The sequence below is a fragment of the Cydia pomonella genome, chromosome 5, assembly GCF_033807575.1.
Source record: "Cydia pomonella isolate Wapato2018A chromosome 5, ilCydPomo1, whole genome shotgun sequence".
NCBI lineage: Eukaryota > Metazoa > Arthropoda > Insecta > Lepidoptera > Tortricidae > Cydia > Cydia pomonella.
Genome location: NC_084707.1, coordinates 3,101,063 through 3,124,426, shown reverse-complemented (window position 1 = coordinate 3,124,426; position 23,364 = coordinate 3,101,063). Strand labels below are relative to the sequence as shown.

The following is a 23,364-nucleotide window of genomic DNA, read 5'->3' as shown; positions in this document are numbered from 1 at the left end:
TGCTTATGGCACTTGCATTTATATTCGCACAATAAATGATAAAATGGAAGTATGCTCACGATTGTTATGTTCAAAGGGGAAATTAAGTCCAATTAAAGTCCTAAGTACGCCCCGATTAGAACTTTGCAGCGCACTTCTAGGTGCTAAATTATATGACAAGGTCATACGTAGTATTAATTGCCAATTTGATGACGTCATATTTTATTCCGATTCTACTTGCGTTTTAGGGTGGTTGCGCATGTCACCTAATTTATTAAAAACTTTTGTGCAGAATCGGGTCACTGAGATCCATGAACTGACCAAAGCGCTTCCATGGCGCCACGTCAGCGGTAAAGTTAACCCAGCTGACTTAGTTTCGAGAGGCGTCCGATTAGAAGACCTAGCTGGATCCAGTTTATGGTGGGAAGGACCTGAATTTCTGCAGGATGTTAATTTTGACCCTAAAAACATTCCAAAACTACCGAATTCGGACGATTCACACGATATACTGCCAGAGGTTAAATCTAACGTAGACTTAGCGCTTACCGCTACTACAGAAGCGGCATTATTTCCCTTCGAGCGGTTTTCTCAGTTCTCGCGCATGATACACGCCACTTCTTACGTTTTACGTTTTATTCACAACGCGCGCAATAAGAATAATAAGCGTACGGGCCGTATCAGCGTCGAGGAACTGCGGGAATCAACAAATTTATTGGTCAGGCTGTCTCAACTGGAATCATTCCCAGATGAGTACAAGCTATTGACTAACAAACAAATAATTAAAACAAAGCATAACTTAAGTAAGTTAAATTTGTTTATCGATGAAAATCGTGTCATGCGAGTCGGCGGTCGTATCGGTTATTCGCAATACTTTGCTTACGAAAAAAGGCATCCGATATTAATAACAAGCAAACATCACTTTACGCTTTTATTATTCCGCCACGAACATAAAAAACTTTTACATGCCGCGCCTCAAGCCCTTCTTTTTGAACTGCACGATGCTTGGTGGCCGCTAGGTGGTAGGAACCTCGCGCGAAAGATTTTTTATGATTGTGTTATTTGTAAGCGATTAAGAGGGAAAACCCTTACTCCTTTCATGGGAAACCTACCCGATGAGAGAATTACGCCTACATATCCCTTTTTAACTTGTGGCGTGGACTATGCAGGGCCAGTTTTCATATTGAACCGCAAAGGCAGAGGTGCTCAAACTGTTAAAGCATATATTTGCTTGTTCGTTTGTTTTGTTACGCGAGCCATCCACTTAGAGCTTGTCAGCGATCTGACTACCGACGCTTACCTCCTAGCTCTCAAACGCTTTATAGCTAGACGCGGCAAGCCTAACGAAATATTTTCGGATAATGGTAGGAACTTTGTGGGTTTAATGCATGATTTTGCCAAGTTTTTGTCGCAATGTAGTCCTGACATCATAGATTACGCTACTAGTAGTAATATTAAATTTCATTTTATTCCACCTTACGCGCCCCATTTTGGTTCCCTATGGGAAGCTGGAGTAAAATCATGTAAATTTCATATACGCCGTGTTATTGGAAACGCTCATCTCACATTCGAAGAATTTAGCACGGCGTTAAGCCAAATTGAAGCCGTCCTGAACTCCCGTCCTTTATACGCCATGTCATCGGATCCGCACGACTTTCTTCCTCTGAGCCCTGCGCACTTTCTCGTCGGTCGTACTTTGACGTCGCCCGCCTCAGAGGACCTTCAGCACGCGCCTGCTCATCGACTCAACCGATACCAGATGGTGGAGAAGATTAGGCAGCATTTCTGGGCCCGCTGGTCCAAAGAGTACGTCTCCGAATTACAGACGCGATCCAAGTGGAGGAGCCACTGTGAAATCCTCAAGCCAGACACACTGGTACTTATAAAGGACGATAATCTGCCTCCACTAAAATGGCAGTTGGGACGCATCGTGAAGACTATCCCTGGCAGAGACGGTGTGTCAAGAGTGGCAGACATCCGTACCGCATCCGGCATCATAAGACGCGCTTACACCAAAATCTGCCCCTTGGTGTCTCAGCCAGATGAAGAGAGGAGAGAATCCTCTTGAAAGCCAGATCTTTCAAGGCCGGGGGCATGTTCCGTACGAGACCCACCGCGACATCTTTGGGCGGAGCGATACAATTGCGTATGTCGCGTCACACATATCGCGGCCAATACGGAGCCCGATATACGTCTTCGTCACCCTACGTCACGACATATTGTCCCCCTCTACCCCAATTCCTTGAAACATGTACACGTAGATTAAGCATTTAGAATTACAAGAATAAGCACGTTAAATTTCGGATTTTTTATTTCGCCATCCAAGAAAGTCGAATTTCTCCAGCAAGCTACGCCTAATCACGAACACAGTCTAACATGTAACTAAATATAAATAGTTATTATTATATGGCCTATGACCTTAGATCCCATCTCACAAAAAAATGTTCGGCACTGCAATAGTCTTTGCACCTGGCGGGACCATTTCAGAATGTATCATATTGTGCGCTCGGGAATGGTATTCGCCATATTCGTATATCCCTTGCTTTTAGAATAATTTGTCTTAAAGGGGCTCTGCGCTGTTGGCTTCGGCTCCACGCACGCCTCCCGAACCAAGCATACGGACATTTAACCAGGTGGAATCATTTTAAACCCATTCCTCAGCCCATAGAGAATCCGATTCTAAATCGATCGATCGTGTGGGATGTACGGTCAAGGAATTTAATTTTAGTAACAATTTGTCTCAGTGACAATAGTATGAGGCCCTATCGACTTTCATATTGATTGTCACTGTGACAAGGAACAAAATGGTAGGGAAGTCGGAAATTAAATTATTTGACTGTATTAAAAGCGAGATCATATCTCTGTTCTAACTACCAAATAAAAGCCAGAAACTAGGTTTACTTACAATGATGTAATGGCTAGAAAACATTTATTTACGTCCCTTAGAACCCATACAATAAGCCGATCGATCAACGTGCATGGCCAACGTGACTGCACTGCCGGGGTTTCTGAATTCCGGGTTCTCACGAGGACTTATTGAATCAGACATGGGCAGTATTGTTGTCCTTGTTGCAAGTATAAGGTTAGAAGGGGATACATAACAGCATCATACTTGTACAGAAATATTAGGACTGTTAATTTTTATTTGTAATATAACTTAGAAGTTTAAGTTTGCATAGCATTAGTAGGATTCAGTCCCAAATGGTCTTTGGAAAAAAAGTTCGTGAAAAGGTGGCTTGAAGAACCTTGACATAAAAACGGTTATTTATAAAATGTACTTTTTGCTTACCAAAAAAAGAAAACCGTTTTCCTCGTACCTTGGTAATGTTATCAGGTATATTTTTACACCTACCGTAAAGAAAATGCGTTAACTCAAATTAGAGTGTAAAATAGAATTTGTAAAAGTTTTTCATCCGCCATCATCATTTTGAAGTATTAGGGTGTTACCCCTGCGTCATACACTACAATTTTCTTGTCTTTTTCTTTTCTCAGTTACTTGTTATCAACGCAACATTTTTCTTGCTTTTTGGTCGTCTTCGTCATCTCATTTTTTCTTGTTTTCGAAATCGGACGTAGAGCGAACCTAAATATTAACCATTGAAAAGTTCTCCTCATAGCAACAGTGGATCTCTTCAGCAAGTATTAAATTAACAACCTAATTACCAAGATTTCACAGTTAGAGTGCCCTCAAGCCTGCGGCTAGGCCTTTTATTAAAACCCTAGAATTTCTAAAACAGCTAAAATTTTTTGGGAATTGTATAAAGCTTCGTCTAATTTTGTACTGCCTGCCTCTAGCGATACGAGTATTAAAATAATTTGGGTCGGAGAAATAAAATTTCTATAACAAAATAAAACTTCTATAATTTATGATTATGAAAAAAAATCCCTTCCTTCAAATAAATGTTACGCACAAAATGCAAATTCATTTATACCTCGACTAGCCTGCGTCCATAATGACGAAGTCCGCGTACCTACTCTTAAATTTTTTTTTTCAACCCTCAGTGCTTTCTGAGATTTTTTCCGATCCGATACCTATCGGATGTCAGATAAAAAAATGTATTTGAAAATGGGTCATAAACTTATTTCGGACACTTATATTTTGAATTGATTGTCCTCATGATTGTAAGTAGAAGTAACCCAAAAATTGAAGGCTTTTCGAAATAAAAATAAATGGTGCACTTTTAACTGAAAATGCCCATATAATGCGACGTTTTATACTAATTAGAAGATATGGTACTGTGTTTATTATTCAAGTGTTCGAGCTTTTTGGCCACATGCACTGGTGTAATTTTTGGACGGCCAAATAAGTATTGGCTCTTTATCTAAGGCGCTATCGATTGCTCTTGGTGCCCAGCCCTAGAACTGGGTCAATCGCGGGTCCCGACATGCATTACACTTGGACTCCAAATACAAGGGTGTTTTTAGGGTTCGTAGTTTCGCCATATCGGTCGGGTTTCGGTCTCTTCGTCTGTCCGTCCACGGCTTAGCTAAGTGATCGTTAATAATGTACAAGAAAGCTGCAATTTGGCACGGATATACATTGATGCGGACGAAGCATTCGTGGCGCATTCGGGCAATTCAAACGCACATTTATAACTGTATTTTGGCCCTTATCCTTGGCATATTATTCATAAAATTTCGTTTTTTGCGGTGTAGTAGTTAAATTATCTACTTGATGAAAATGAAACACTACACAAAACTTTGAACTTAGTTATATCATTGAAATCAGCACAAAGGATCTTTTTAACATTACACGACATAAGTTATTTAGAATACTTGATGAACGGGTCTTCTTTATCAAGTATTCTAAATAACGTTTCAAAAGGAATTGCCAGTCTCTCATCATCGTACAAAATTATGAGATGTTACGAGATATTACATGTTTTGTTGCGAAAACCTTTGAAGGAAGCGTTTCAAGAATTTCAAAGTTGAATTTGTACTCGTAACTTATTCAGGGACGCTTTCCAGTTTTTTCTTTGGTATTTTCATTTTAATGTACGGTCAAGGTCAAGAACGTGTAAAAGGTAATATTATATTATGTAATCATGACTTTATTGTCGGGGGCGTGAGTGCCTGGGGTTGAATTTCGTGAGACTTTCACGTATCGAATTTAAATTAAAAATGTAGGTGTAAGGTAGATGTTCGAGTTACCGCTATGGTCCCACATGTCATTTTATTGTCAATAGAGGTGACAGCAGGGTGTCTTCTATTGGGCAAGCACTAGAACATTTACCTTATTGAACAGATTATTTTTTATTTCTGATAAAATATCCATTGTATAGTAGTCGTTATAGCTTTGAGCATCTGCACTTATAATAAACTTCCAAACCATATTACTGAGTTACCAATTAATAAATTTAAGAATCATGTAAAGCGTAAACTAATTTCTAAAGCTTATTATACCACACAAGACTACATGAATGATAAAACAACGTGGGATTAATTGTGATGCGAAATGATTAATTATTTATTATATTTGAATAATGATGATGAAATGGATATTCCAATGCATGTAGGTATTTCCTTTGTTGTTTTTATTATATTTGTTTGACATTTAGAATTTATTCTGGAAACAATCTAGACTAGTATTTTTATAATTTTTTTTTTTGTATGACTGTATTTTGTGAAAGTTTTAGTATTAAATTTGATCTATGAATTATATTCATTAGTATTATATATGGAATAATATTTACAACATCAATAAATTGCTCTGATAATTAGATTAAGATAATTATATGTAATACTGTCTTACTATTCATAAGTGCTTGTTGCTAGGCCTACATGAATAAAGTATATTTGAATTGAATTGAATTGCACTTACCTATACACATCAGGAAAATTTGTAAAAATTTGTAATAAAAGGAATTAAGTCAACTCTCAGTGTGGACATGGAAAATTGCAATATCCATGCAAAAATATGAGAAGTTTTCGAAAATTTTCAACGTGGAAATTTCGTAATTAGCTTCTCGCCAATTTTTTTTTAAATAATGTCAATCGTTCTTGATTTTCCTGAGGATCAAATCTCTATATAGGACTCGTGACAGTCATGGCATTTAAGCAACACAAAGGTCAGAAATGAGAGTCTGACGCTCGCACTCGACGATTGAAACGCCTCTAACAAAATGATAATGTAATGTGACGTCATACATTAGTTTGTCCTAAATGTATGGAAGATCAAGAAAATAACTATTTTGACCCTAAAATTTTATGTATATAGTTGTCATACAATTTATTTTTTAATAAAATGTAAGAAATCGAATGGTACCATTTTCTTTTTTCTTTCTGAAAGTAAAAAAAAGTTTAATTATCAGTGTGTGGAGCACTGATAATTAAATTGAGTTCCATCATACTACTTTTGATAAATTATAAAACCTAGGGTCAGACCTGCTAGAAGTTCCACGGGTTCTATTATTTCATAATAAAATCTCAATCAAAATTAAAAATATCGTCTGTTGGAAATTCCGTGCACGATTAATTATTTTCAGCCGTCAACGCCAGGATGCCTACCACGTTTGTTTTTTTTTTTTTTTTTTTTACTGCTGGAAACCAAAAACAATCGCTGCTTTATCGTGTAAATTAACAAAATTTACTTTTATTAGAAAAACGAGTTCCTTTTTGAAATTGACAACATAAACTGAATATAAAAGCTTGTAAATTATCATCGGTGATCAAGATGGATGACAATGTATAATGGAATCTATACATTTTGTATTTGTAAGGAATTTCTGTACAACATTGTCTTCTTTTCAAAAGTATACAAAAACGTGTAATGACGTAAGCTCTGAAAAAGCTGAATGCCAACGTCTTCTCAGAAGGAAACGACTTATAGATATCCGCGGAGTTTAACATTATGTATCCGACACAATATCGAGATTCTTGTAGATCTTCACAAATGTGCATGAATGGGAAATAAACATTGTACGGTCTATATGGAGTCTATTTTTAGACAGTCAGATATATCAAGTCACTACCCTAGTAGACCTATGTTGGTACCTATGTTTAAAATGTTTATATTTTTAAGCCATAATACAATACAAATCCTCTTTATTGCACAACCTCAAAATAACATTACGGAGAGACATATATAATACATGAAGACAGAGTTGACATCAGGCGGTCTTATCGCTAAAGAGCGACCTCTACCAAACAACCAAGCGTATTCACTATAAACATTTTGTTTAGAAACATGGTTTCATAAACAGAATTCCACGTGTTTCTGAAACATAGAAACGGTTGCTCGAATTTAATTGTATCTTAGACCAAGACCATACTATGCAAGCTGAAACATTGTAAATGAATTAATACAGAAAAATACCTATGTCTTACATTTTACTTCCATCCGACATCCGATATCGGATCGGGTAATGTGAAAACGACTTAAAATAAACTTGTGAGAGTAGTGACCCTGCCTATGAAGTCGATGGTCCTGGGTTCGAATCCCGGTAAGGGCATGTATTTGTGTGATGAGCACAGATATTTGTTCCTGAGTCTTCAATGTCTTCTATGAATTAAAGTACTTGTATATTATATGTATTTGTCTGAGTACCTACAACAGAAGCATTCTTGGACTTACCGTGGGACTTAGTCAATCTGTGTAAGAATGTCATATTATATTTTTTTTTTTATTTACTTTAACCGTTACACTTAAATTGACCGGGCTGACTTGAGCTTCGGGAGCTCAATAAAATAATATAAAAGGTAATCACGGTGTATATCCCGGTCGATTTAAGAGTAGTGAAACTAACCGTGAATCATTCAAAACTGTTACTTTAGCCGTTACTACCTCGTTTCACGCAAAATAGGCACAATGGTTGTCGAGTTGCGGAAAATGCCCAGAAGCACTAACTAACTAACTCGTCGACATAGATATTTGGTCGTAAGTGCTTGACTAGATTAATTTTGATCCTACCTACTGGTACTTAGTAATATTTTTTATTGTACAAAAAGCAATAAGCGTAGGGGAATGTCCAATATTTACTCCGAAATAAGTGAGAATTCCTTTTACAATTTCCAGCATATTTATTACAAAGGTATTTCTTCATTTAAAGGTACGTTAAAAGTTATAAAAAAAAATGCTTTCTTCATGAAGCAATCTTCAGTTAAAATATTTCTATAACTTAGATAAGCTTTGAGTTGTAGTAGATGTGCTTTATTTTTATTTTTTTCTTGTATTTTTTAAAATGTATAAATCGTGATAGCATCGTGTGAACTTGCGCGCAAAGTTTGTTATATTGTTATTCCATTTCTATCTGTGATTATCTGTAATTGGCTTTGCATTGTTACCTAAATCTGCATAATGTTTTTGTAGCAGTTGGTAATTCTTAAAATAAAAAAATAAAAGTAAATAGTTTTTTTATAATAAAAATTATGACAAAACGAAATACCTAAAAAACTTTAACCCGAATACGGTTTTGCGTAGAAAACTTTCTCTTTTAGATTCGATTAAAAATGTACCCGAGTCATTAAATCGGAATTTGTTTGACACATAACTCACCTGCCGACACTGCGTAGCCAACATGCTAATCGTTAACGCTCTGCAACGTTGACTACGTTGTCTTGTCTCTATCACTCTTCCATATTAGTGCGACAGCGACAGTTGCGTTTCCTTCGCTACGGAGCGTAAACGATTGACATGTTGGCTACGCGGGCTGTAATGAGGTTAGTGTTAGTAGAGCTGTCCTTAAAAACCATTATCATCATCATCACCAGTATACGTCCTACCTACAAGGCTTCTCTCTAGAACGAGAGGGTTTTGTAACTATGGTCTCCACGTCAGCCCAATGCGAAGTAATGTCAGTCTCATTTTTCTTTGGTAGTAACCAAAGAGAATTTGAAATAAAGGTGGATTGTCAAAGAAAACTTTGCAGCCACAGTAAATTCACTGCCATCTTTCGATGATTTACAAATAAGATCGACAAAATCAGTGCTTTACGCGCGTTTACCTAAACGTCCATCAGAGAAAAAATCATTACTAAATGAGTCTGTTTTAAAAATTTTTTATTTAAATTGAAGATAATAAAACGTGCTAATAGAAACCAGTACGTGTTATTTCTAATAGTTAACAAAACAATTACACAATTGTAAAATTTCATCGACTAAATCTATCAATTTGACATTTTTGCGACTAAAATCGATAACGGCCTCTTAAACTTCATAGGTATTTATTAATGCCACTAGTTGTCTGAAATAAAGATTTTCATTTCATTTCATTATTTTCTATCAGTACCAACAATCTTTATATATCCAACCAATTAAGTTTCAAATAAAGAATCTTAGCTTCATTTCACATCAGCAACTAAAGAACGAGTCTTAAATATTATAGGACATTATTACACAATAAGGCTTGTGTTGTGGGTACTTAGACAACGATATATATAATATATAAATATTTATAAATACTTAAATACATAGAAAACACCCATGACTCAGAAACAAATATCCATGCTCATCACACGAATAAATGCCCTTACTAGGATTTGAACCCGGGACCATCACGTAGGCAGGGTCACTACCCACTAGGCCAATCGGTCGTCAAATATCTTTTTACAAGCTTTTATTTAACTTGCCCTGTTAGTATGTATGGGACAAATCATGAAAGTTAGATTTGACCCACTTCCCGGTTTCCGATGAAGCTGAAATTTGCATACATGTAAGTCGGGTGACAATGCAATATTATGGTACCATCAAGCTGATCTGATGATGGAGACAGGAGGTAGCCATAGGAACTCTGTGGTAAAACAACGCAACCTAATTGTGTTTGGGGTTTTTAGAATTGTCTCGATGAGTATTAGTTGCCTGTGGAAAAAAAGTACAGTCAGCGATAAAAGCTTGTACCAAAAATGAAATTTTTGCCAAAAACTTATTAACAATATATTTTTTTCGATTGAACAAATGCTTCAGTCCCCAAACTATCAATTAATTATGGATGTAATGATGCTTGCTTCTGTAGCAAGTCGGCAGAAAATAGCTTTAGGCAAAATGCCAATATTGTATAACATGAGCACAGTAAACATATTAAGTTAACAATGTTTACGCAAAAACCTTTACGAGCCTGCACAATGCAGGTATGTTTTTAGGGTTCCGTAGCCAAATGGCAAAAAACGGAACCCTTATAGATTCGTCATGTCCGTCTGTCTGTCCGATTCTGTCACAGCCACTTTTTTCCGAAACTATAAAAGCTATACTGTTCAAACTTGGTAAGTAGATGTATTCTATGAACCGCATTATGATGTTCACACAAAAATAGAAAAAAAACAATAAATTTTGGGGGTTCCCCATACTTAGAACTGAAACTCAAAAAATCTTTTTTCATCAAACTCATACGTGTGGGGTATCTATGGATAGGTCTTTAAAAATGATATTGAGGTTTCTAATATCATTTTTTTCTAAACTGAAAAGTTTGCGCGAGAGACACTTCCAAAGTGGTAAAATGTGTGTCCCCCCCCCTGTAACTTCTAAAATAACAGAATGAAAAATCTAAAAAAAATATATGGTATACATTACCATGCAAACTTCCACCGAAAATTGGTTTGAACGAGATCTAGTGAATAGTTTTTTTTAATACGTCAATAAATTAAAAAAAAAATTTTTTCATCAAACCCATACGTGTGGGGTATCTATGGATAGGTCTTCAAAAATGATATTTAGGTTCCTAACATCATTTTTTTCTAAACTGAATAGTTTGCGCGAGAGACAGTTCCAAAGTGGTAAAATGTGTGTCCAAAGTGGTAAAATGTTGAACAAGATCTAGCAAGTAGATTTTTTTTAATACGTCTTAAATGGTACGGAACCCTTCATGCGCGAGTCCGACTCGCACTTGGCCGCTTTTTTATCTGGAACCAGTCTGGACATACTTTTCTACATAATATGAAAGAGATACATGGTACGCCTGAAAGCGCACTAAATATCTATACAACATTAGTTGAATAATAAGCTTTTGGTTAAAATTACATTTTTGGTACAAGCTTTTATTGTTGTTGGCAACTAATACTCATCGAGACAATTAGGTTGCGTTGTTTTATCACAGAGTTCCTATGGCCACCTCCTGTCTCCATCAGTTCAGCTCAATGGTATCATAATATTGCATTGTCACCCGACTTACATATGTAAACGAATTATCTGCTTTTTGGAAACCGGGAAGTGGATCAAATTTAACTTGTATGTTTTGATTACAAAAGCTTGTAATAAAAAGTGTCCCAATTTCACTAGCTACTGACCTGATGGTGTGAGGGGCCTCGCTCGGGGCGTAGGGGCAGCATTGTGGTTGTCGTCTCTAGGGGGTGAGGCAGCGGCCTCTGTGTTGTTGTTGGAACGGGCTTGGGGCCTCACTAGCTACTGACCTGATGGTGTGAGGGGCCTCGCTCGGGGCGTAGGGGCAGCATTGTGGTTGTCGTCTCTAGGGGGTGAGGCAGCGGCCTCTGTGTTGTTGTTGGAAGGCGGCCCGGGGCCCTCGCCGGCGCCCGCTTCTATCTGTAACTAATGACAAATTTATTTTTAAAGGATGTATTTACAAAAAATATCAAAATATAGACACAAATGTGAGACGAATGTGTACAGCGAGCTGCAAAAGTGCATACCTTCCCACTAAATATAGACACAAATGTGAGACGAATGTGTACAGCGAGCTGCAAAAGTGCATACCTACCCACTTTATGATATAGAACTCATTCATAAAACGTGTACCTATGTGTTTTTGCAGCTGGGTGTACCTAACCCGTTTTAAATATATGAATATGTTGGAATACCTTATCTTAAAGAGTTATCTAGTTTAGAGAAAGACTCAATTATTGGCAAATCTTGTCACAAAACACATTGTTTTAATACAAACACGATTTTTCCGGTGTCTTTACTCCAGATCCCTAAAATATGAATACAGACCTGTATTCTCTGAATAATGCTCTGAATAACATCAGCTTTGAGCAATGTGTTTCTAGATAAAATCAAAATATAGGCATTCAAATCACAAGACGGACATTTCGACATAAACAGTGGCGCTACTTTTAAAATTCAGTTTTTATTAAAAGCAAATTATTTTAGTTAATATATAGGTACCTACATAGTTAGTTACGAGTTATCGCACGTCAAATATAATGCGGAAACTTGTAAAGAGATTCAAAGCGACATAATCTCAAGGTGAAATGGTCAGGCGATGCAGTAATTAACGTTCGTTCACCTTCGCTAATATTATTTGTGTGTCAGTCTATTTGTGTCTTGTTCGAAAGTAGGACCGGTTAAAACAGACATTTAGAAGAAGCTTACTGATTACCAATATTTAATACCATGATCAGCCAATCACTTCAAAAATCGAGATAAATCTAATAAATAAATAAATAAAAATAAAAATTGTTTATTTCAGACATGTGTCCATATAAGTATTAGTAAAACTTAAAAAGACTAGGTTAGTTAATTTACATACTAAGTATAATGAGAACAAAAATGCAAAAAAAAAAAATGTGAAACAATTCCATTGGCAGAAGCAAGCAGTGAAAATAATTTATTCACTACTTGGTCCTACCAATGACCACATCAACCCAGTACTTTGTTAGCGGGCAGTCCAGGCGCTCCGCCAACACCCTCAGCATACAGTTGCTGCTGCCACGCACTCGCTTTAGCATCGAGGCAATTCTTTTCCGCCTTATGGCGAAAAAGTCATCCGCCCGTGCCTCGGCAAACATGCCTGATGCACTGCAGTGCTTTGGCAGCCTCAGCAGCATCCTGAGGATGTTGTTGTACTGCACCCTTAATGTGTTATAGGACCTCTGAGTAAAGCTTACCCACAGGCTGCACGTGTAAAAAGTTTGACAATATGCTTTAAAAAGTGTCAACTAATGACAACTCAATAATTTAATGAGAGCTAATTTTTACATAGCGAAAAATAAAAAATTATATTTTTTCAATTCGTTGTGAGTGAAGAAAAATTGTATTTTGCTTGACATCAATGTTACTATCCTTGAACCCTTCGCGAAGCTCAGGAAGAAACGAATCATGGGGTCCTTCACTTGCTCATTTCGCCCAAGGACTTTTTAGCGTCATCATCTCGGATGAATACCACGTCGGTGGCAAACAAGCATAAGGCCCGCCTGATGGTAATGTCGGTATCTTTTTCTTTTATGGTAGAGGATGCAAACAAACATTCGAATCGCCTGAAACAATTACCGTCGCCCATGGACACCTGCAACACCAGAGAGGTTGAAAATACGTTGCCGGCATTTATGATAAAGTACGCTCTTTACAAATGAACCATACAAATACAAATTAACCTATAATTATACTAAAATTCAATCTCGGTTGTTATAAATATCATTTTAGAATATAAAATAAAATGCGGGGAGTTATTTAGATATTTAGTTTTATCTCTAACAATCCCTATTTACTTACCTAAACCAATTTCTAATTAAACATTAACAATTTATCTTCACAAATCCTAATTTTTATTACATTATCTACACACATATCACAGAGCCTTTATACTGCGTTCAAAAAACAGTATAAAGATAAATGATTTTGTTACAACACGTGTTTAGCCACAAGTGACGATAAATTAAAACACGACCGAATGGAGTGTTTTAAATCGACAGGAGTTACATATCTATTTAGTTCTTTCATTTTGGGCTACAGGGATTATTATCTAGCAGTTACAATAAACTAGTATTAAAGCAAAACCACAAGTAAACGCTAGTTATTGACAATAACAATATACATAATGGATATATACAGATGATTACTATAACTAGCTTATATCTAAAATAGGCCCTTGAGGCATTGTACCAAGGATGCTGGCGGCATTTCCTCGTTGTATCGCAATACTGATACGTTGTGCGAGGAAGCCGCCAGCTCTTCGGTCACCAGTTACGTCAACGCTAGTTTATATTGCGGAACTCATCATTGTTAAATATTTAAAATAGGTCATTTAACTAAAGCGGTAGAGGCGCATGCGACAATCTGTTAAAAAACTGATTAAAACTAGCTTTAAGACTTAACTTTTTATTTTAATTTAAACGTTACGTCCCAGTAATAAGGCTGTCTTTACTTTAAAATGATTAAACGAGATACGATCTCGTGAAAGATAATTCAAGTAGTCATCACGCGACATATTTCACGAAGCGTTGTAACAGTGGAAATTGTACCTTATGGCTGTAGTTAACAGGTCCAAGACGGATACTGAAGATAAATAAAGGGTTTAATGAAAATTACAGGAAGCCGTGATTTGTGGCACACGATTTTTTATAAAGGTTAAGGGCTCAAGCCGAGCGTTTCTTTAAAAAAAATGCCACTTTCATAAATTTTGTATTTTTTCATAAATTTTGTTTTTTCTACTCAGAATCACGATTTCACAAAATATCCCAGGGTTTTTTTTTCTTTTGTTTTACCATTTACCATTGTGTTACCATACTTTATATAGCGGTAACAAAAAGGAAATTTTGGAAAATGACAATTTTTTCTCCTACATTGATGAAAAGGGTTCGCGATCCTGACTAGAAATAACAAAAAAGTGGCAAAAAAGGTCACATAAAAAAAGACAAAGAAAAGAAACGCTCAGCTGGTATCCAGGGTGCCTAGCCAAGGTGACAATCGCTAGCGCTACGACAACGAAAGGCTTTGTGTCTATCTATCACTCTTCCATATCAGTGCGACGTTTTGTTCGCTACGGAGCGTAAACAATTCACATGTTGGCTACGCACCCTGTAAAGATGAGTAGTACCACAGAATAAATAATAGTACTACCTTACAGAAAAGAAACTACCTACAAAATCGAAGTTTGACAGCGATTCAAGGACGAATCATGCTGTCCCTTTCTAATGTATGAAACTAATATCCCTATCGGCTATTTAGGGTTGTCAAAATTCAAGCTTTCTCAGCAAGACATTGTCTTGTCTGTGATTGTGCACGCAAAGGGACGTCAAGTTGTGCTAACCCTAATAAGTGCTCGGAGCAATGCTCAGCCGAACGGAGCCGGGAAAAGCCGAAAGGAGGAGTGTCGGTCGCCCCACTACCGTAGAGAAGAACAGCCGACCAGATATACGAAAGCATTTTACTCAAGCTAAAACAAACCCTAATAATTGCTCGGAGCAATGCCCAGCCGAATGGAGCCGAGCATGCCCGAACGTCCTAGTGTCTCTCTACTAGTAGTACTCCATTAGGAAAAATTCAATATGCCTCAAATGTGGTTGATGGTGATCGTTTTTAAGGCGTCGTGAGTTCAGGTCCTTCTCACGACCTACACTGAGCCATTGTACCTGGAATTGCGAATGTCTATTTAAATCGATCTAGCTAGGTCTTATCTCTGGGAGAACGCGGGTTTTTTGAGTTTTTGTATGTTTTTCGAGCAAAGCTCGGTCTCCCAGGTACTGTATATTAATGTATCAAGTTTTCATCTCCCCTAAATCCTAATAGTCTCTTTACCCTGATGTTCAGAAATAGAAGAAAAAGGTCCATTTTGCGGTTTCATTGAGATTCATTACTCATATACCGTTAATGATACAGAACTTTTAATTTTTATTAGTAAAAGCCCATTATATTTTCATCAGTTATATGCTAATGTCCACATAAGACGATTCGTATGTAGTAATGGGGTTTGTATGTACGATTTAACCTGACAAATTAGATTATAGGATTACGTTACTACATAACGTAACCTTGTTACCACGACCCTCGATCAAATTCTGCCGGAGATCCTCAATTAAATTTGTTTGTCGATGGGATGTTGGATACTACAAGTTGCGAGTGGAGGCAACTTTGTTCGTTTAAAATAATTTAAAATTTTTAAAAAATGGACTAATGTATAAAAAAATTGTAACGTAATAAATATGTATAAGAGACTCGGTTGAGAGTACCATTTTGTACCATTGGCGTTGAAACTCTAGGTCCATGGGGTCCAACTATTTTGCAGAAATCGCGAAGTGTCTGGTTGACGTAACTGGTGAACGAAGATCTGGCGGCTTCCTCGCACAACCTATCAGTATTGGGATACAACGTGGAAGTGCCGCCAGCATCCTTGGTACAATGCCTCAAGGGCCTTTTTTAGATTTAAGCTAGTTATAGTAATCTTCTGTATAAATCCATTATGTATATTGTGCTTACTATTATTGTGTTACACTGAAAACTGTAAACTATAATACTATAACTGAAATAGATTTTCACGAAAGCGACTGCCATCTGACATTCTAACCCAGAGGGTGAACTAGACCAAGGGGCCTTATTCGAGATGCACAACTGTCAAATTTCGCGTCCACATCAAATCAACACTTGATTCTATCGCATGTTGATTGTATCAAGTGTTGATTCTATCAACTGTGGATATTATCATTTGGAACAATCAAAACTCATTCATAGAAAAAATAATCAAACAAAAATCAACTTTGTTTATTACTACTATATAGTTTGAAATGGCTCTGAACTCGAAGTGGTTCGGTTTGATTTGATTGTCACCTGACTGTGGATTGCTAATGTCAAATTTTGACAAGTGTTGATTTTATTGCTAGACTTTATTGTCCATGGGCTTGGGCACCATCTTGGATTTTTTGACGTACGACAGGGAATACCCTTCCTTTCCTACAATATATGGCATAGAGTAAAGCATCTTTTTTTTTTAAACATAAGTTTACAGGAATCAGCGACATCTTGTATTCGATAGGATAAGTAATGCGCTATGAACAATGCGGCGGCGAGTAGTGAAACTGTACCTGACAACGTCAATCAATTAAAAAGTGACCACACAGTTGATGGTCGATAAAGGCGATTATTAATTGAAATTTAACGACAATAAAGAACTATTGACATGCGATCTTTTTGTTGAACCCACACCTCCACGTCGAATAATGCTCGCTCCACATATTCTCCTATAAACGCTCAAAATTGTAAAAAAAATTGATGCAATTTACTCCGCACCCAGTCTCAAGTTGCTTCTAAACCACATTCACGAACCAAGTTGTAACCTAACACATCTGTAAATATAAGGCATATGATTTAGAGATAAAGTCCGTTTTTTTTTAAATTACGAGATGGTTCATGAATAACCTTTATTACTATAAAAATAATACTACATTAAATTTGTCAAATTTTTTTTCTGTATTGCGCTATTACATAATGCATAAAATTGATATAAAGATAGGTACCATAGTAGCTCGCTCACTTGGTCTATCAACGACTATTTTAATGCTCTTTGTACTCGTATACGCGACCCCATTGTATGTACAGTCGCCATCAGATATATCGGAACGCATGTATGAGATCTCAAATTATTAAGATAAGACCTACTGTACTGTCTATATTACTTACCAAGACCTAAGTAGGTACCTATTATTTATATGTACCTACACAAAGAGAATTCCTATGTTAAAAGGAGATTAAATACATATTTTGTTATTCAACTACAAATAAAATAAAATTTATCTTTTTCAGTTAACACATTTTTTTACCGATTTCTTTAATAAAATAAAACATTAAAGTATTATGTGACTATATTTCATTGTCTTCGGTGTAGATTATTTACTGATGTTCCAATTTCCTGTATCAGTTTGGTACCAGGAAATATAAAAACTACACCTCTTCAAAAACTTTGCTGGTAGTTCGACATCTGTAAGTTTAAATATAAAACATGATAAAAACACTTAAGTCAAAAACGTATACATAAAATATTTACCCTATATTCTGGTCGCTCGGTAGGGTGCCCAGAAGGCTGGGTGCATTTCCGCGCTGGTTAACAATGCTGATCCTCTGGTCACCAGAAGCCTATATAAGGCGCTCTCACAGAGCCACGCTAGTGCCCTAGAGTTTCAAATTCAACCCCAAGTGCCACAAATATGTAGTTAAGGGTGTAAATTCTGGATCAAGAACATGGAATACTATTCGCTAGTAAGGCCATAGGTATTAGAAAAAAATAATAGTAGGAGACGGCCGTGGTCATGGTAGGTGGTACAGGTGGGCCAGGCAAGCTCTGAAATTACGCACCTATTTTACTATAACTTTGTTCACCTGTGTATATTTACTGTTTCCATGATAATCATTTTTAATATGTAGCCCGTGTAATCGGGCTGTATAATTGGTCTCATATTTTTTAACACAAAATCATAATTTTAATTCAATAATTAATGGTGTTTTACATATTAATCATTAATGTACCTATTTTGCAAAATTTTCTTGCATATAATAATATTGTTTACTTCAATTGACGTGTTTATTATTTTCGTTACTATGTCAACGTTAATACTTAAAAAATTATAACGTGAAGGTTGAGTCCGCAGTACAGTTACAGTTTACGTACATCGTGGCATTAGCACAGTCGGATTAGGACCAAACTCGAAATGTCTGAACAGTCATGAAATTTGGTATGTATATACGCCTCTTAAAGGCCCCTTTTTCATGCCCACACCATTTGACATTTGGGGACCTCGAGGAACCGCAGCCATCTTGGAAAATGTGGACCATCCAGGAGAAATTCGCGTTTTACTCTAAATCTACGTTCTTTATTCAATAATCGTGTAAGGCAACATTCAAGCTTATAAAATTCTACATAAAATAGTTTTAGACATCTTTGCGAAAAAAAATGATCTTGCTTTAAAAAATACTTGCTAAACCCAGATTTAGCCCTGATACCCTTTCATGGGATATTCTCTTAATAGGAAACTTAGAAGAATAAAAATTCCACTTTTAACTATACATTTGTACATAATCTACCCCAATATCAATATTTTACTTGGCTGCAACTTAACCAGAAAGTAGGGTTATGGGTATAAGTACTGAGGATTCAGGACATCCTGTAGCTTAAGATACTGGACGGATTTTTTAAATGACGTATTATTTAGCCCTAAACCTTTTTCTTCCATTAATATTAGTAACTTTGTATTGCATAGCACTTGTATACTAACTGTGGATCTACTGATGTCTGTTTTACTGTACTCCGGTCAATAGTTTAGGCGCTAGAAGAAAAAATATGATTTAATATTCGGAGTCCTCTCAAAGCGGCTGTATTGATTTTTCTTTAATAGAACAAGTAAAAGTAGGTTGTGAATGGCAAGAGGAATCTAACGATATGTCATTTAAAAAAATCCGTCCAGTATCCTAATACCTAGCTACTGGGTGTACTGAATCATCAGTACTTACACGCATAACCCTTCTTTCTGGTTTAGTCACAGTAGAGTAAAATGTTAATATTGGGGTAGACCACGTACAAATGTATAGTTAAAAATAGAATTCATATTCCTCCGAGTTTCCTTTTAAGATAATGTCCCCTGGAAGTGTATAAGCGTTAAACTTTGATTCAGCAAGTATTCTCTATAACAAGATGTATTGTTCTGCAAAGATATCGAGGACTTTTTGTGTAGAATTTAATAAGTTTTAATGTTGACTGTTGTGTTGATGGTACACATTTTCCAAGATGGTTCGGATTCCTCGAGGTCCCCAAATGTTAAATGGTTTGGGCATGAAAAAGGGGCCTTTAATTTATATACATAATAAATTTCATGACTGTTACAGAGATTTCGAGGTTGGTCCTAATCCGATTATGCTACATTGTGTGTCCGCAGCAAATTCGGTTCTCCATACAAATGTAGTTACGCTCTCATTTTAAAATGACTTGCTAGATTGCTCTGAAACTTTGTACTTACAATAGGATATGGTATGTCTATGCCTATAATTAATTTAAAACATAAATGTGAAATGAGAGCCAATTAAGTTCAATATTAAGAATATGTGTCGTTGTTGACTCGCCGACAACGGAATGGAGAATTTGAGGTGCCATGTTCTGTGCTGTATAGAAAATCCTGAAATTATAAAGGATTTGTCTTGGCTAGTTTTTACGTATAGGCTACGTATCACCGAAACGTCACAAACACCACGAAGGTTCGGCTTGTACGGGCCCTCGTTTTTCCTATATTCTTATACGCTGCGGAGACCTGGACTATCCGAAAGACAGAGGAGAAGACGATAGACGCCCTAGAAATATGGTGCTGGAGGAAAATGCTGGGGATATCCTGGACCGAGTTTCGGACTAATATCTCCATCCTTAAAGAACTCCGTATCAAGCAGCGCCTTTCGACTCTCGTAAAGACCCGCATACTCAGTTTTTTCGGTCACGTCTCGAGGAGGAACAACGACTCCATAGAGCGTCTAGTGGTGCAGGGTAGAGCAAACGGAAAAAGACCGCGCGAAAGGCCACCTATGCGATGGACTGACCAAATCAAATCTGCCATGAAGGGTCCCCTGAACGCATTTGCCAGAATGGCCCCCAACCGCGAAAAATGGCGAGAAATCGTACGGCAAGCAACATCTGCGCCTGATATCAGCAGTTGACCACGACGCTCTGCAAAGAGTACAACGACAAAGAAGAAGAAGACGTATCATATTTGTCTAAAATTTGGTTTGTTGGTACACACACAAGGAATAGTCTCTAGCTAGGTACGGGGTGCCACACTCGTCAGCGCGACGGCGATATTTTTTACCTTTTACCTAAAAATCTCAAATTTGTGTACGGGCTCAGCTCCTGTTTCGTCTTAAGCCTGAATTTAACAGATTCTGACTCACAGGGGGCTTTGAGCATGCTGTTGCGTTCGTTTTCAAATTTTGAAAAAAAAAGAACTAGCCTAACAACACAATAAATGCTTGTTTTCCCGCATTCTTCACTATATCTCCCTGTCTCACTACTATCTGACCTTCTAACCCAGAGGGGAAAATATACCTTATTGGGGCTACTCCATCTTCCTCATGATAATATATTTTACTTTACTGAAAAGCAATCTGTACATGATACAAGATGCACATTGTTAAGAGCCGGGGTTAGAACCCACGACCATTGGTTTTAAAATGAAGCTATAAGTATATATAATTTGTATTTTTATAATAAATCTGTTTTCTTGTTGACATTTTGTGTATTGTATTGCTTTATGTTAATTGTCAAGATATTTCTTTCATCCTGGACAATTGTCACATGCGTCACATGTACGTTTTTATGATAGATCTACATCGACGCAACTGCATGTCATTGTCAAAGAGCATATAATCACTACGTTTTAAGAGACGGGACTTCCATACTAGCGAGTGGAATCAGTTTGTTTCGCAAATCATTACCAAAATGTACGACAAAGAACTGTCAAAGAACCATAGTACCAACATAAGCGATTTAAATAGTGTAGTACGCTACACGCTTACGATTCTTATCGATATCGATAAAATGGGGAGGGTTGAAACATAGGCTCCTGTCTACAAATTTTGTACTCGAAATCAGGTTAGCATCGAGTCCACATTTAAGTTGTATGTTATATAGTGGATAGTTCTTAATTGGACTACTATCTGGTCGGGCTTAATGTGGACCCGATTTATTTTAATACAGTTTTTAAGTCGTGTTTTTTTTATTTTATTAAATGCTTGATTTTCATAATGATGTGCATATACATGTTTGAATAAATGTAACTTTTCTATGGGAAGATGTATCAGGTCTTCGTTCCCAACAAATTTGGCCCACTGCCTGCATCTGAAAACATACAGCCTTGGAAAAACATGACTTTATCTACAGTTTATATTCCATGTGTTTGCTAATGAGATGATCAACTGATTATTTCGCGCTAATATGCATCTATAAATCATGTTTTTCGGCATCCAGTTATCAACAGCCCTTTATCAATGCTTTAACTTTTTATGTATTTATATGTCTGTTAATCATGAGAACGGGTCTGGCCTTGTTGGCAGCGACCCTGCCTATGAAGCCGATGGTCCCAGGTTCAAATCCTGGAACGGGCATTTATTAGTGTGATGAGCATGAATATTTGTTCCTGAGACATGGGTATTTTCTATGTATTTATAAATACTTATAAATTAGGTCTATGTACATATATATATACATTATTGCACAAACTGACTTAGTACTAAAGTATGAATGGCATGTGTTGTGGGTATATATATATATATATATCGTTGTCTAAGTACCCACAACACATGCCATTCATACTTTAGTACTAAGTCAGTTTGTGTAATAATGTCCTATAATATTTCTTTATTTATCATAAAAACAGAGATTAATTTTCTTACATTTTAGGTTAATATATTAAATAATCACTAGATAAAAAAAATATGTTAACTAATGACCATTAATGCATAAGTAATAGATAATTTATGCATTATTAATCTTCGACGAATTAATTATGGTCATATTGCATGCTAGTTCTAAGGAAATTTCACATATTTAATTTAATTATTTACACTGATATACAAATAAAACTACAGTTATCGATAGTTATAGTACATCCCTAGTTCACAACGAAAAATAATGTAAAATATCTAATTTTCGATGTGTTTATAGCCTGCTGACCCAAAATAAGGTCAAAAGTATCTAAAGCAATACTTACCAGTCTTCATCCAAGGGAAATTTCGCCATAAAAACCCTTTTTTCGTGATTTTCTCAAGTGGCTCGCTTGCCACATATTTCACACTTAGTAAACCGTTTTCTCGCTGGCATTGTAACAAACTCGCTCTATACTCTGATCACGGTTGACTGTTTTCGATTTTTGCACTAAATAATAAAGAAATTACACGAAATACCCGAACAAAACATTGAAGCCTTCAAAACAAACAAAGCAGTAGACTTGATGTAAACTTGACAGAATAAATAGCACTGACGTTTTCTTTTTCTTCGTTGGCAATGATTTGCGAAACAAATTCCATACAAAACTTTTTTCTTCCTAGTTGCGTCAGCCTGATCGGAATTTGGCAGCTAACTCCATCTTGCGTCCAGTAGAAGAATCAAAATCGTACAGGTAAAACTACTCTCTGCCTTAGGATCCCCTTTTAAATGTCATAAATCCAAACATGGCAGCCATACCCATCGACAAAAAAGTCTACCGTTGATCTAATTTCATTTGACAGTTAACTAATACGTATTCGACACGCTTATATTTGACAACTAGAATCCTGACTAGAGCTGGGACTGCGTACCAAAAGTACGTCTCTGTTACTTGTACCAAAAGTACGTCTAAAATACCAGTTTTACGAGTATGACCCCCAATAGGCAGTTTACGTATTTGCCGTGCTTAGGCGTCTTACAAATAAGGATTATGTATAAAAATATCGACTTATTATTTCGGTAAGGGTCGGAAATATGGTGACGTTTTGAGTGAAGGCTATGAATCTATTGTCATATTTTTGTTATATGACCTGTTATATGATGTCAGATGACCATCTGTTAACAAAATTTTATTTTACCTAAAGTAACGGTAAGAATGGAGGTACGAGGTGATAAAAGTTTCATATTTGTTTTATTTCAGAAATCAAAGTCCGTACTTTTAAATACTCGACAAGCTAAAAGTAGTCTATTACAAATAACCTGTTCCAAAAACTATTCCGGTACAACGCCCCGCCTCTAGTGTGGATATTGTTCACTGACAGGTGGTGATAATAGCA

The 23,364-nt window shown here is 36.5% G+C and overlaps 2 protein-coding genes across 3 annotated transcripts in view; one reads left to right on the top strand and one right to left on the bottom strand.

The window, feature by feature from the left end:
* The window catches only part of LOC133518487 (dual specificity tyrosine-phosphorylation-regulated kinase 2), a 136,311-nt gene that overhangs the window by 54,858 nt on the left and 58,089 nt on the right, over positions 1–23,364 (bottom strand). For both annotated transcript variants that reach the window (XM_061852202.1, XM_061852203.1), the window contains exon 2: positions 11,193–11,451. The gene's annotated coding sequence lies outside the window, so the exon portion shown is untranslated. The remainder of the gene's footprint in view (positions 1–11,192; positions 11,452–23,364) is intronic.
* On the top strand, positions 1,610–2,044 carry LOC133518204 (uncharacterized). Its single transcript, XM_061851833.1, has one exon. The coding sequence runs from the start codon at positions 1,610–1,612 to the stop codon at positions 2,042–2,044; it is 435 nt and encodes a 144-aa protein (XP_061707817.1).

What these genes read in the sequence shown, in the direction of transcription:
- LOC133518204 (XM_061851833.1), top strand. Translation starts at nt 1,610, where the DNA reads ATGTCATCGGATCCGCACGACTTTCTTCCTCTGAGCCCTGCGCACTTT.